A 15602-nucleotide genomic window follows, 5' to 3' on the forward strand; every position below is an offset into this window, starting at 1 on the left:
TAGCCATGCTAATGGATACAAGGTGCCTAGGATCATTTTGAGGTTCAGTCACAGGCTTGTTAGCCCAGGCTTGTGATTACTTGGCAGTACAATTGTCTTAAAAATTTAGGCTTATTATCCATTTGACTCTAGCCAGTTCCCTGTCTAGAATCACACCCACAAAATTTTTCAATACATAGTTCTTAGATCTGTACTATTTATTTGTTTTCTTACCCGCCAAAACTCTCTTAATTTAATGGCAGCTATCCAGCTATCAAGACTAATAGGTGGTAAAGCCACACCCCTATTATGATCTTGGTGCTAATCATTTTATCCAAAAAAAGAGAAGTTTTACAGAGTATTTTTCATTCCAAGCCTTTCAAAATCCAATCTCTCACTTCAATTAACGGTAGACCAACATACATTAATCGAGAGAAGCTTTGTAAATAGTGTGAAAGCCACACACTTAACCTAATCTTTGACCTGAAACATTTTAATGAATTAATGGATTTAATTGAGCCCAGCACCTTTTCAAAGCTCACCTCTTTCTAGTTGGAGTCGACAAGGATTAGACTTTTCCACTTCTGCAAGGACCTAAATTTCTGAACTCTATTTCTTTTTATTTCTGTTTGCAAACCAGGCAGTTTTTTCCTGAGCACACCGCTCTCTTGAATATTTGGACAAATGCAGCCAAAGGTGCCCATATAATCTGCTTTCCAAGTTACTGCAGTAGAAGTTTTACCAAATGATTTGCTTCTCCATAACAAGAACGGCCAACTTTCCTGCCTACTGCTCTAACCAGTAAAGTACTGCCACATATTTTGGTTTTGATTATATAAGGACCCTACCTCTGGTACCAATGTCTTTATCAGTCAGACTAGACATAGTAACAAATGAACTCTAAAGTATCCATGGATTGACACAATAAAGGCTTGTTTTTTACTGAAACATATTCTGATATTGTGTCTCTCCAGAGTGGCTGTCCTCCACTCAGGGACTCACAATCAAGTCACCTTCTATATTATGACTCTACTATGTCAATGTGTAGCCTCCACAATTGTCATGGCAGGAGAAGAGGTAACTGGAGGGGTATGCACCAGCTCTTAAATGCCCCAGCAATTCTAAAACTTATTAGACATTTCTCCTACTCAGAGTTTGGGAGTATGCCTCCTCCCCTTGAATCTAGCCCCCGACCAACAGGATAAAGTAGAAGTGATACTGTGTCAGTTTCTAGACTCTAGTCTTAAGAAATTTTCAGCTTTCACCTCCTCTTCCCTGTGATACTCATTCTTGGGATCCAGCTACCAGGACAAGGAAACTTGAGAAACTGTGAGAGAGTCCCACACAGACAAGAAAGGAATCTCCTGGCCTTCAGCCCCCACTGAACTCCCACCTACCAGCCATTACCAACTTGCCAGCCATGTGAATGACCCTTGTTGGGAGTGGGTCTTTATAATTCAAAGTCAGACCACCCCAGCTGATGCTGAGTGGCACAGATTCCAACCTTCCTGCTAGGCCTGCCCAAATTACGGATGTGTAAGCAAACTAACCACTGTTGTTGTTTTAAGTCAGTACATTTTGGGTTGGTTTGTTATGTGGCAATAGCCCCCGAAACAAATATTTTGGCTCAGAAATGACACGCATCACTCTATTCAGAGCTCAATGGCTAAAACTAACCATGTGGCTTTGTCTAACTTCAAGGGGACTGGGAAATACATGTGAAGCATGTGGAAATTTGGCAAGCAGTCTATGTTTCTACCGCAGAGTTTAAGTAAAACCTCTTTGACAAGGTAACATTTGAGCAGAAATCTGAATAAAGACAGAAGCTAGCTATGCAGGTATCTGAAGAAAAAACAATAGAGGGAGAGAAGCAAACAAGTGCCGAGGCTCTGGAGCGTTGAGGTAGGAATTTGCCAAGTGCTCTTGGTTCCTTCAAGGAGAAGCAAGGAGGCCAGTGTGGCTGGAATCCAGTGAGTGAGGGAATGGAAGAAAGGATAAAGAAGGTAAGTAAGGTTATGGGGGAGGAGGCAGTTATAGGCCATAGTAAGGACTGGTTTGGGGTACCCATTGCTGCATACAAACCATCTCACAACTTAGTAGCTTAAACAACACTATTTTATGATCTCTCAAGATTCTGTGTGTTCAACAGATTCAGGGGACTGGTTCTTATGCTCATGTGATGTCATATGGGAACTCAAGTGGGCAGGAATATCATGTGACTCACTCACATGATGTTGTCCAATATAGGAGTAGTTGGTGCTAGCTGTGGGCTGGAGGTTTGCCTGGGGCTATCAGCTGGAGGGAGCACCTACATGTGGCCTCTCCATGTGGCTTTGGCTTCTTCGGCCAGGGGACTGGGGTCCAGGTGCACACTTTCCATAACTGAGTATTCAAGAGGGGGAAGAGGAAGCTGGCCCTCTTGAGAGCTAGGTCCCAAACTGGTACAGCGTGATTTCCCCATGTTCTCTCGGTTATAGCAGTTGCTGGACCAGCTCAGAATGAGGAGAAATAAACTCCACCTGTTGAAGGGCAGAGTAACCATCTTTAATCTTCCACAGTCTTTTCCTTTTACCCTGAGTAAGCTGAGATGCCATTGGAGGGATACGAGCAGGGAAGTAAGTGAATCTGATTCACATTTTGGGATTATCATGGCTGCAATACAGAGAAGAAACCACTAGGGGCAGGGCCAAAGCTCTCTGGGAATGGGATGGTACAGCAGATCTGAGATGGCCATCACGTCCAAAGCAGGGCCCTGGCAGCAAGGTTTGTCCCACTGACAATATGATGAGGATGAATGTGGCTATTCAAACTTAAATTTAAAGTAATTGAAATTTAAAAACCTTAGAATCCAGTTTCTCAGTGATGCTAGCCACATTTCAAATGTTTAATAGCCAAATATGGCCAGGGGTACTGTATACCAGAACAGATATAGAACATTCCCATCTTTGCAGAAACTTCTATTGCACAGCATTGGCTTAGATCTTCTCATCTCCTAACAAGGTTCTACATTTAGAATCTTTAACCACAACATCCCACACTCTGACCTCAGAATCCCTTCCTTCCCATCACCTATTTTTAGATTCCATTGAGCTACTCAGTCTAGAATCTGCGCATCTTCTCCAGCCATTGCTTCCTCTCCTGGGCTGCCTTGGTGTCCTTCCCCACTGACCCAGCCTCCATCCTACGGTTCACCATGGAATCTTCTCTCTTCCCTACTCTATGCATCCCCCACTCACTCCATCCTTCTGCTCCACTTGTCCAGGGAAACCCCCGAACCCCATTTCTCTGACACTGCCAAGTCACAGCCATGCAGATCATGGCCTCAGAGCCATGAAAGCAAATTCAGATTCTGCCACATCATGACTGAGTGACCTCAGGCAAGTGACTTACCCTCCCAAGACCCAGGGTTTATCATCTTTGAGATGGGAATTATGATAACTCCTCTCTCATAAAGTTACTGAGAAGATAAATTATCCTGGCACATAGTAACACTCAATAAATGACATTCATACCATCATCATTGTTATTATTGATTCTTCCATATCTTTACCACCCTTTAAAAAATTGTGATAAAATATACATAAAATTTATCATTAGTGACATTTAGTACATTCATAACATTGTACAACTACCACCACTCTTTAGTTCTAGAATATTTTCATCACCCTCAAAGGAAAACCATTAAGCAGTCACTCCTCATTCCTCCCTTCCCCCAACCCCAAGGAATCAATAATTTGTTTTCTTCTATGGATTTTCCGACTCTGGATATTATATATATATACATATTTATGGAATTAGACAGTATTTGATCTTTTGTGTCTGCTTCAGCACACTTTTTAAGCCTCCTGTATAACTAAAACCTTCTTCTTTCTCAACAGAGAATGCCTCTTGTTTATTTCCGGAGTATTAGTTTTATCTGATGTCATGTCATCAACTTCTTCCCCTCCTCCCCCTATAAACTAATGTAATAGTTATATTAGGAACACTAATGACAATTTATTGAGTTCTTACTTTGTTCCAAGTGCTTTGCTGAATGTCTTATATGAACATCTCATTTCACTCTTATAGCCCCTCTGAGAAGTAACTGCTAACACTATCTCTATTTTACAGTCAGGGAGACTGAGACTTAGGTTAAATCATGTAAGCAGCAAGTGACAGAGCCAAGATTCAAACCTGGTTCTTTTTGAGTCCTGAGTTCAACTCACAAGCACCACACTGTATCTCTTCTCAGAAGCCACCCTCCTCACCTTCCCCAGGTCTCAGAGGATCCTGGATCCTTCCTGTGCCAACTCAAGACCAGCTCGTCCTCCTGTACACTCAACTCCATCCCTTCCCATCACCTCCCTAACCTTATCCATCCCCTCTCTGTATCAGCGGAGGTGAAGCTGATCTTGACAACTGGACTGGAATCATCTGGTCCTTTTTCACTTACGTGTCTGATGCCTGAACTGGGATGACTCAAAGGCCAAGCTCAGCTGGGACCGTGGTGGCTTCGCATGGGTGCTCAGCATGCTTTTTGCTTCCTCACAGCAGGGCAGCCTCTCAGTAGACAGGCTTTTGCTGGTGTCTCCAGGAGTCAGAGTTCCAGGAGAAGCGCATGCCCTTTTCTGTCCTAGCCTTGGAACTCGGAGCAGCTCTTCCGCTATACTCTATTGGTTGAAGCAGTTACCAGCTCACCGGAGGTACAAAGACAGGGTACAGAGATCCTACCTCTCTGCAGTTGAAAAATTTGAAGCCATGTTATTAAACTACCATAGGTTGTTTCCAATCTTTTGCTATTCCTGTAGCGCATGGTACCCCCTAACGTCTCTTGGGTCTGTCCATTTCTCTGCAAGCCCATCTCTGGTACGGAGCCTCCTCGCTGATCTCTCTCCTGTCACTCTGGAGCTTTCTATCCTGATTTCCTGAGGGATCAGGAGCCAGAAGGATCTTTTCAGAGTGTAAGTCAGATATGTCCCTCCCCTCTTTATGACCCTTCCATAGCTCCCCACCACTCAGGTTGAAGTCTAAATGCCTTACCTTGGCTTATGGGGCCATAAAGCATCTCACAGATGCTTGCCTCTCCAGCTTCATTTCTTGTCACCACTCAAACCTTTAGGTTTGAGCCCCAGCACTTCCTCCCACCTCCCTCTCTTTCTGTCTCTGTCTCTCTCTCTCACATAGACACATACACACACACACATGGTTAAATAGCACATATAAAGCACTTAGACAAACCCTTTGCACATAATTGGAATCAGATATTTACTATTATTAGTCTGTATTTAGTATATATTTATCAAGCTGCATACTCACTGCCAAACACCATACCATGTGAGGCTCAGGGATACAACAGTGAATGAAAAATGCAAGATGGCCCCATCTTGCCGAGTTCATTCATCCCTGCACCCTCACCCCTAGTGCAAGGAGAGACAGAATGGATGCTCAAGGCATAAAGGCATGTTTGTGCAATGGTATCTGATGAAGCTCAAAGAGGTGTGGTGACTTTCCCAAGACCACACGGGCACATGTGGGACAAAATGAAGGCTGTGGGCACATGTCAAGGATGAAGCAGACACAGCTGCCTGGCAAGCGCTAGCTCTGCAGGGAGATAGGCCATAGGCCCACGCTACCCAGGAAGATGTATAGTAGGTTGGGAGCAAGAACAAGGGAGGCTGTCTCATCTTTCCAGAGGGGAAAGGTATCTTCTCTCCCACACCTCTCCCCATAACTCCCTTGTCAAGGTAAGTGAGGCTGATCCTGAGCAAGGGTGAGAGAGTGGAGGGAGGATGGAGAGACTCAGCAAGAAGGTAAGAGTTTCAAATGAGATCCTGGTGCCAGCAGGAGGGGACTTCCCTGTAAAGACCCAGTGAGAGTGAGGTGGGCCTCACCCATGGGTGGGCACTCAGCTCGGAGGCAAACATTTGTATATTGGGGTGGGGGCTTCACGAGGGGAATGGAGATCCAGAGAAGGGACTGAGGACTCCGTGAGGAAATGAATGTTCAGGGCAGGCAAGGGTCTTCAGTCAGCTGGTGGAGATTAAGGGAGGGATGGCAGGGTCGCCTGAGGAATCTGAAAGATTGCGTGAGGTAGGTCCAGGGAGGTGGTGGGGTCTCCGCAAGGGGCTTGGGGTCTCAGAGAGAGAAGGGAGCTCTGGAAGGGGACAGAGGCTCGCGATCCTGCGGGGGTCCGCAGTCTGCAGAGCCGGCTCTTGGGGCAGGCCGGCGCTCCCCTTCACTCCCCCTGCCGGAGCCCCCGCCCCACCCCCGCCCCCGACTGCGGCGCAGGCGCCGAGCTAACGCGCTTTTGCTAGGCTAGCGCTCCGGCTCCCGCACGGCGGAGACAGCAGGCAGAGAGGTGAGCTCAGCCCTGCTCCCCGCGCGGCGCGACCCCACCCCGCCCTCTCCGGGGCTCCGGGGAACCCCCCCTACCTGCCTGCATCCCCAGCCCGGGCCGTGTCCCTCCTCAAGCAGGACGGCGGCGCCAAAGCCCTGGTGGGCTTCGGGCTTTGGGAGGTGGGGTCGCAGGGAAGGAGCAGGGGACAGAGATCTCACCAGTCCCTTCGCCTCGAAACACCTTAGGGTTGATAGGATGGGTGGAGGCGTCAAATGACAAGACCCCCCATCCACCTCTCTATTAGAATCCCATTCCCGCCTTTCTGTGCCTGTCTCCCTCTAGGGAAAAGATGCAGTTAATCTCGACTAGGGAACCGGTAGTTGGGTCAGAAAAAGTGGCGTGGTGTGGGGCGGAGGGAACAGATAGATTTCCCTGGCCTCACCCCCCAGGAGAGCGCCTCCTGGGGCCTGGGCAGCGCTGGACGATGCAGTGGGCGGGTCTGGGGTCCTGGACGGGAGAACTGAGGGAGGCCGTGCAAAGGCGAGGGCTTCCATCCATCTTCAGGCCCTTGCGCCTGTCACTTTCCCGACGCCTGCCTCTGCTTCGCAGCAGTCACCCACTCCGGACCCGGGAACCCCCTCCTCTTCCATCTCCCTTTCACCGAGCTCCTCCCGCTCCCGCCTAGAGACACCTCCCCGGCAGTTTCTATGGCAACCCACTTCCCGGTGCCCGCTCCGGGTCTTCAGCATCCTCTCCCTCCCTTCCTTCGACCGCCAGACCGCCTCCCAATTTCTCTAAAATGGGAGGAGGAGGGGCCAAGCCAAGGGGAAGGCAACGTCAAGGTCACCTTCTCCAGTGCCAGCAGGATTGAGGGATTATGTATATTTGGGGGAGGGGACCAGTGAATTCCGGGGGAGCAGCTATCCCAGGCCGACAATCCCTAAACCCTCTCCCCACCCCCTGCCCTAGGGTCTTTAATTAGCTGTCGCTGCACTCACTACGACTGCCCCGCGGGCCCCCATTCATTCTCCGGGCCCTGCCTCCCGAGCGCCCCGGCCGGGGGCGGTTCCCGCACAGGCCGCACACTCCGCGGAGCCCCGCCCACCTTCCGGAAGCTCCTGCTCTGTGGCCAGACCTCTCACCCGCTTTCATGTCTTTCGGGTTCGGTCTCCGCCTTTTCTCATTCTGTATTAAAAACAAAAACATTATTGTCTTCTTCCCCCTGAGTTGTGGGTTAGGACTGTGGAGAATCGCTCCCAAAATACACTGTGTGTGTGTGTGTGGTATGTTTTCCTGTGTTTGTGTGTGGTATGTTTTCCTGTGGCCTGTATGGCCTGTATGTGGTGTGTCTGTATTTCTCTGTGCTGCGTGTGTGGTATATATGTGTCTGTCTGGGTGTGTCTCTGGTGTTTTTGTGTTTGTGTTGTGTGTCTCGGGTGTGTGTGTGTATGTGCGTCTGTATATGTCTCTCTATGCTGTGCTTGTGTTATGTGTGCTGGTGAGTCTCTCTAAGGAATGGAGGGCACCACATTTAATTGGAAATGAGAGGCTACTAGAAATTTGTCTTACCCTTCAGTGTAAGCGCATTGCTTTATTTTGTTTGAAGATGGCTCAGAGGGGATGAGGGCCATCCTGATGTCCAGCAACCCAGTCCTTCCCCACATCCCTCTCCCACTCTGGTTTTAGTCCTACCTGTGGGTGGATAACAAGCACCTGCCATTCCTGAGGTCTCAGTGTCTCCATTTGTGAAAAGAGAGGCTCTTAAAATTGTTGATTACCAGAGGTGGGGGTGGGCAAAATAGGTGCAGGGGGTCAAAAGGTACAAATTTCCAGTTACAAAATAAATAAGTCGCAGGGAGATAAGGTGACTATCGTTAACATGGTGACTATAGTTAACAATACTTTATTGTATCATTGACTGTATGAGGGTAGATCTTAAAAGTTCTCATCACAAGAAAATAATTTTTTGTAACTATGTGCAGTGATGAATATTAACTAGACACTGTGGTGATCATTTTGCAACATATACAAATATGCAATCACTATGTTCTACACCTGAAACTAACAAAATGTTGTTTGTCAATTACCTCAATAAATATTTAAAAAAAGAGAGGTTTCTCTAGAAATCTAACAGCCCTTGAACCCAAGAACCCCTAATCCTGAGGGCCCCTGACTTTCTCCTAATGTGGAGTCAAGATTTCTTGGGATTTGTCGGTTGTTGCCTTGTGAGGGGCAGCCCTGGGGAAGGCTCTGTTAGGGCCTTGCAGCTTGGGGACCTCTGCCTGATTGGACAAATGTCAGTTACCTCCAAGCCTACCTGGAAAGGAGGGAGATTTGGAGAGGTGATGGGGATGATGGCCTCTCACTCTAGACACAGGGCTCAAAAAGTTCAGGATAAAAATAATAATGAAGAAATTACCATAGTAATAATCCCAACAGGTCCTATTTCTCAGCAGCAGACCCAGTGGTGTGTGAAGCAGGTGTGATTATTAGCCCTGTTCCACGGAGGAGAAACTGAGGCTTACAGAGGTGAAAGCACTTGTCTGAGTTTACACAGCCAGGAAGGGGTGGAGCTGGGATTCCAATCCAGGCAGTCAGGCTCCACAATCCACAGTCCCAGCCACTGGGTGGCCTCTAGACTAAACAAGCACATTTATTGACACCTACAATTGTCAGGCTCTGGGCTAAGCACTTTTGATCATTGGCTCATTCGCAGTGTACTTAGTGAAACACAGGCCAGGCCTCCAGAAGACCAAGCTGTACTATGAGTACAGGGTGTCTAAAATGAGAGAAGTGGATTGGTTGCAAAGTTCAGGGGCCCTGGGAGGGTCACCACAGGCAGCTCTCACTGACTCGTCCCTCTGTCCCCTGCACCTTGATTATCCCACAGGGATCCATGATGCCGAGCTGCGAACGCTCCTGCGGCTGTAGCCGTGGCCCCAATGTGGAAGATGGCAAATGGTATGGGGTCCGCTCCTATCTGCACCTCTTCTATGAGGACTGTGCAGGTACCGCCCTCAGTGATGACCCTGAAGGGCCTCCCATCCTGTGCCCCCGCCAAGCCTGGCCCTCACTGTGCTGGAAGGTAAGGACCAAGTAAGAGCAACTCCTGTGATTTCTTGTGGCTTCTGGGAGGAGATGGGATCAGTGGATGGAAAGGAAAGGGGTGGCATAGTAGTTAGGAGTCTTGCACATTCAAGCAACCTCAAACCCAACTCAAATGTATTTCCAGGGAAAATATCGTTTGTTTTATAGAAGAGACCAGAGGTTTGTGCCTTCGGGTAAAGTTCAGTCCAGCAGTTCAAATCATCACACTGAGGACTCAGGATTTCTCTTAGTCTTCAGGCTACACATGGTGTCCCTACCCTTGTAGCCCCTGTTAGCCTCAGGCTCTCGCCACATGTTCCCCAGAAGGCTGCCACCATGCTGACCCTAGTCTTTCACTTCCCACCATCTAAGGGAAATCGGGATTTCTTCCCACATTTCCTTCAGAAAAGAAACAATTCTCTTCAGTTCCAAAAGTCCTGTCAAGCACTGTATTGGCTCTGATTGGGTCACTTGCCCAGCCCTGAACCAATTACTGTGGCCGAGGGGATAGTATACACCAATTAGCAAGAAGTAGGGTTCATCCCACTTAAGTCTTACTGTGGCTTCACAATGATATATTGGGAGTATTGTTGCCTGGGTGGTGAAGACATGAGAGAAACAATCAATGCCAATACCAGCCAGTAAAAGTGGTCAGGGTGCATTGTGGGGATAAGGTGTGGAGTTGGCAGTGAGCTGAGTTCCTAAAATGGGCATAGCTTTTGCTAAATACTGTAAGGAGACTAAGGCAGAGGGTCCCTCCCTCTCTGCTTTCAAAGTGCTTCACTCTAGTGGGGAGGGGAGGTGCTAACCTGTACATAATGAATGCACAGTCTTAGGCTAGGTGTGCAGAGGATGTCAGGAGAGGAGAGGAAATGCTGTCCGTGAAGACTTCTAGGAGAAAGTGAGTATGTATTTTTTGCCAGGAAGTGTGATTGGCTCTTGGGGACACAGAATTTACGAAGACATGGTCCCTGTTCTCAAGGAGTGACTAGCTGTGGTTCATCAAGTCATTCTGCAAACATTTGCTCAGCTACTACTCTGTACCAGTGCTGTACTAGGTGTGGAAGACACCTAGTGAGCCAAAACAAACAGTCTCTGCTCTCATGGCTCTCGGGGCTCTCAGGGCTCTCAGTCCAGTGGGGCAACCAAATATCACTTACATAGTAACCAAAGTACACATCTAAGTGTGCACCAAGGTGAATGCACTGAAGAATGAATGGGCACAACATTTGCATGAGTGTGGAGCCGGGGACCTGACCCAGTCTAAGGGCATCTGGGGAGGCTTCCCTGAAGAGGTGAGGTTTGAGATGAGATCTGAGGGATGTGTAGGAGTTAACCTGACAGAGAGCTAGAGGGTAGATGGGACATGGGGATAGGACGGGACCCAAATGGTAATGGAGGGGGACTCAGGTTTGGCAGAAGAAACCTCCTGCTAGGTGGGAGCTGGGAAGGAGATTAATCAAGGGGCCTCAGTATTCCAAATAGAACACGATAGTTTGTGCCCTTTCTCAGTTAGATCTTAGAAGGTATGTTTTGTGATTTTCAACTCTTAAGGTTGGACCAAGTGGTTCCCTTTAAGTCCGTTTGGAATCCAAGGTGATCCCTTGGCCTGGGGACCCCGGCTGACCCTGACTGCTTGCCAATCTGTCTGCCTATCTCTAGATCAGCCTGTCTTCCGGGACCCTCCTTCTGCTGCTGGGTGTGGCCGCCCTGACCACTGGCTATGTGGTGCCTCCCAAGCTGGAGGGCATTGGAGAGGGTGAATTCCTGGTATTGGATCAGCGGGCAGCTGACTACAACCGGGCCCTGAGCACCTGCCGCCTGGCAGGCACAGCCCTCTGTGCGGCAGCCGGGATTCTGCTGGCCATCTGCCTGTTCTGGGCAACGACCGGCTGGCTGAGCCAGGACACCAAGGCAGAACCCCTGGAGTCTGAAGCTGATGGCCATGTGGAAATCTTTGGGGATGAGCCAGAGCAGCACCTGTCCCCAATCTTCCGAGACACCAGTGGCCAATCTTGGTTCTCACCACCCACCAGCCCCTTTGGCCAATCTTCAGTGCAGACCATCCAACCCAAGCGGGACTCTTGAGCTTTCCACATGGCCTGAGGAGGAGCCAGCCCTGGGGTCTGGACCCTCTCTCTGCCCCACTACACCTGCCTTCCTATTGTCTCCCTAACTTCTCTCTTCCTTCTAACCCCCCAGAAGGCCTAATTCTAGGTCAGACAGTCTAGAGCTCAATTCCCCCTGCCCCTTCTCCAGAGATAGGACCCCAACTCACCCAAGATGCCAGCTTTTCCCAGGCCCTCCCCAAACTTCCCACCCTCTTTCAGGGGCAGATAACATCTCCCTCAATCTATCCCTACTCTCCTCGTGTGACTGTGGATAAGCCCTTTCCCCTCTCAGATCATCAGCTCCTGTGTCTGTACTATGAGGGGTTTTTGGACCAGATTCTAGAGTTCCCTGACTTTCTTATTCTTCCAGGATATAAACATTCCCCTCCATAGGCAAAGGTCAGTGGGGGGAGAGGTGGGGAGTTCCTTCTCATCTACTGACCCCTCCCTTTGCCAGCTGCACTAGGATACCTCTGGATGGATCAAAAATGCTCACTTGGACTTCCCTTCCAGGATGGTGTGAAGACATTACTACAACCAGGACACCCCCTGCAGGATGTGTTCTACCCACATTCTGGTCAGAGTTCCTCAGTGCCTCCCATTATGGACTGTTATTAAGCCCCACTTTACAGATGAGATGACTAAGAGAGGCTGGCATTCTGCAGGATCTCTGACCCAAATCTTCAGACTCCTTCCGGGAGAGCCCTTGTTCTACAGCTGGAGCAGGGCCCTGTACCTTCCTGGCTTCCAGGGGATCCCAGGGGTGGGGGACAGGGTCAACCCAGAGAGACTAGCTGGAGGCTAGATGGCTCCAGGGAGTGCATAAGATATTTAGGCATGCATTTAAATGGTCTCTAAGAGCCAGGGGACAGGAGAACTGGGATGTCCTTGCTCCTCAGAATCTGCCCACCTAGAAACCATCATCCATAGGTCCTCACCTTATTCTGTAACAAACGTGTCCCCCTGAAGGCACCAGCGCCACCACCCTGCAGGCTCCCTGGACAGACACAGCACCTCAGTTCTCTACCACTAGGGGGAGCTCCAAAATAGCTGGAGATTGGCTCTCCCACCTGTCTGGACCCTTCCACTGTTTCACCACCAGAGTTGGAGGGGCTTCCTGGGAGAGTCCCCAGTCCTCTCCACCAGGCAGGCCCTACCGCCCTTTGCCCGGTGCCCCTTCTCATTCTGCACCCCTTTCACCCCACTTTCCCTTTCAATAAACAGCTGGGATGGATACTGTCTGTCTTTTCTCCATGACCACTGGGGCATGGGGGATGGGTGGAGACTGTTAGGAGCCCCTACTGTGTGCTGTGCACTTAAATTCATTCTTCCTCATTTGCTCCTGAAGATAACCCATTGAGAAAGAGGACTATTGTACTATTATCTTCATTTTACAGATCATATAACTAATGGTCAGAGAAGTGAAGCCTAAGGCTTTCCCCAGGTGGACTGGAATGCTAGCCTGATGGGAAAGAAATTTCTCGACCTATTGCCCCCATCTCTGAGAGGCCTGAGGGATGTGGGGGAAGTGGGGGAGGTTTCTGGGAGAGATTGCTGGAGCCAAAGGTGAGATTTTGTCCAAGATGATAAAAACAGCTAACCCCTTTTGGCACTAGGCAGGCGCCTAGCCCTGGTCTCAGTGACTTAGAGATTCCTCACAACAACCAGTGACTTGGGGACTATCCCCAAACCTTGATTCCAGACTCCAGGCTTGCATCTCCAACCGCATTCACCGGCATGCTGAATCTCAGCCCAACCGTCCCAGACTGTTCTTGTCACCCATCCCACTCCGGTCTCTGCCCTCCTTTGCTGTTGGCACCTTAGTGGCAGCTCCAGCCACCTGGCTGCCCCAGCCAAACCCTGGAATCATTCTTGACCCCTCTCTTTCCTCACACCCTGAATCCAATCCTTCAGCTTTTCCTCAACCTTGGAAATACATCCTGTACCCAACCACTTCTTGCTGACCTCAAGGCTAGCTCCCTTGCATGAACCACTGTCACCTCACCTCCCTTCTGGATTATTACATCAGCTTCTCCCTGGTCTCTAGCTTCCCCCTTCCGTGTACTGCCCACTCCCACCCCAAGTATAATCTTTACAGAGCAGCCAGCCAGATCCCATTATAACATGAATTAGGCTGTGTCCCTCCTCTGCTCAGAATCCTTCACGGCTCCCGCCTCAGAGGAAAAGCCAAAATCCATTCTGTTGCCTACAAGGCCCTACATGATTTACTGACACCCCCTGCCTCCCACTTTCCGGCCGGCCGTGTGACCTCGTTTCTCCCCCTTCCTGTCTCCTGTCCAGCCAGACTGGCTTTCTTATTGCTCCTCCCACATCAAGCCTGGCCTGCCCCAGGGTCTTTGAGAAGCTGTTAACCTCTGCTGGTGTGCTTTTTCCCAGGCCCTCTCTTGGTCAGTCCCCTCACATCCAAGTCTTTTTGCATAAATGTCACTTTCTCAGCAAGGCCTTCTCTGAGCAGCCTATTTTATTTTATTTTTAAAATTTTTAATTGAAGTATAGTCAACATATTATATTAGTTTCAGGTGTACAATGTAGTGATTCAACAACTATATACATTACAAAATGCTCACCATGATAAATGTAGTTACCATCTGTCACCATACAAAGATATTAAAATATTGTTGACTATATTCCCTATGCAGCACTTTTCATTCCTGTGACTTATTTATTTTATAACTGGAAGTTTGTACCTCTTAATCCCCTTCACCTATTTTGCTTATTCCCCACCTCTCTCCTCTGGCAACTACCAGTTTGTTCTCTGTATTTATGAGTTTGCTGCTTTTGTTTTTGTTGTTTGTTTGCTCATTTATTTTGTGTTTTAGATTCCACATATAAATGAAATCAAATGGTATCTCTGTCTGACTTATTTCACTTAGCATAATACCCTCTAGGTTCATCTATGTTGTCTTAAACAACAAGATTACTTTTTTTATAGCTGAGTAATATTCCATTGAGAATATACCACATCATCTCTATTCATCTGTTGATGGACACTTACGTTGCTTCCATATTTTGGCTACTGTAATTAATGCTTCAATAAACAAAAGGGTGCATATATCTTTTTTAATTTGTGTTTTTGTTTTTTTTCAGGTAAATATCCAGAAATGGAATTATTGAATCATCTGGTATTTCTATTTTTTATTTTTTGAGGAAACTATACTGTTTTCCATAGTGGCTGAAAAGCCTATTTTAAAATAAAACCATGTCCCCATTTCCCATTCCCTGTGCACTTTGGATTTTGGTTTTTGCTTTCCTATAGCATTTATCACCTTTTAATGTACTATATAATTTACCTATTTGATGTCTTATTGTTATTACACATCTACCTCTGCCACAATATGATCTCCACAGAACAAGGATCTTTGCTTGCTTTGTTTACTAGCATATCCCAAGTATCTAGAACAGTGCTACCACACAGTAGGTGCTCAAGAAAAGTCCATTGAATAAATCAATCCTAATTGTACAGATGAGGACAATTAGGCTTAGTGATGTTAAGCAATTTACCTGAGGATGCACAAGTAGTAAGTGGCAGAAGTCAGATTCAAATGCAGGCTGTCAGGTTCCAGAGTCTGTGGCCTGAGCCACTAACTACATTGTCCCTTGGTTTGAATCCCAGGACTGGGGACACATTATCAACTGCAAACAAATGTATCCAAATGTTTGTTGTCACAGGGAAACATAAGCACACTGTTAATAGAAACTTTTTCCAAAGAAGTTAGGAATTCAAGTTTTTATGTAATATGTATCCATTTTTAAAACATTAGTATCTGTTTCAAAATGTGACTAGGTACTGTGCAAGACAAAATATTGCCAGGGACAGCTTCAACACATGAGCAGCTTGTGTGACCTCTGGCCTGGACACTCTGGGTTGGTGCACACAACTGATCAGGACAGGGGTAGAATTTCACATTGACGAGGAGGCCCAGAACATGGAAATAAACCTCTACCCCAGAATATTTTTGTCATATTAGGTTTCCTTCCCAATTTCCACAGCAGAATCCAACCTTTGTCTGTAACCCTAATAAATCTCAGGCTTCCACACAGTCCAGTCCCTGTAGAGCATCCCATTTCAGAGAAGCAGAATCCAATAT

At 47.9% G+C, this 15602-nt stretch overlaps 1 protein-coding gene and 1 long non-coding RNA gene across 2 annotated transcripts in view; one reads left to right on the plus strand and one right to left on the minus strand.

Annotated features, from left to right (window-relative positions):
- Window positions 1–15602, minus strand: part of LOC108400438 (uncharacterized) — a 48071-nt gene that overhangs the window by 15748 nt on the left and 16721 nt on the right. The gene's annotated exons all lie outside the window — the stretch shown is intronic.
- Window positions 6234–14578, plus strand: NRSN2 (neurensin 2). The gene is made up of 3 exons (XM_017665794.3): window positions 6234–6316; window positions 9186–9380; window positions 11045–14578. Exons 2-3 carry the CDS (start codon window positions 9192–9194, stop codon window positions 11468–11470), a joined length of 615 nt encoding a protein of 204 aa, XP_017521283.1. The 5' UTR covers window positions 6234–6316; window positions 9186–9191; the 3' UTR covers window positions 11471–14578.

Source organism: Manis javanica, chromosome 5 (genome assembly GCF_040802235.1).
Source record: "Manis javanica isolate MJ-LG chromosome 5, MJ_LKY, whole genome shotgun sequence".
Taxonomy (NCBI): Eukaryota; Metazoa; Chordata; class Mammalia; order Pholidota; family Manidae; genus Manis; species Manis javanica.

Excerpts from the sequence above, each read along its gene's own strand:
- NRSN2 (XM_017665794.3), top strand. The coding sequence starts at position 9,192 with ATGATGCCGAGCTGCGAACGCTCCTGCGGCTGTAGCCGTGGCCCCAAT. Across the intron at positions 9,381-11,044 it reads GGCCCTCACTGTGCTGGAAG|ATCAGCCTGTCTTCCGGGAC; the intron begins GTAAGGACCAAG and ends GCCTATCTCTAG.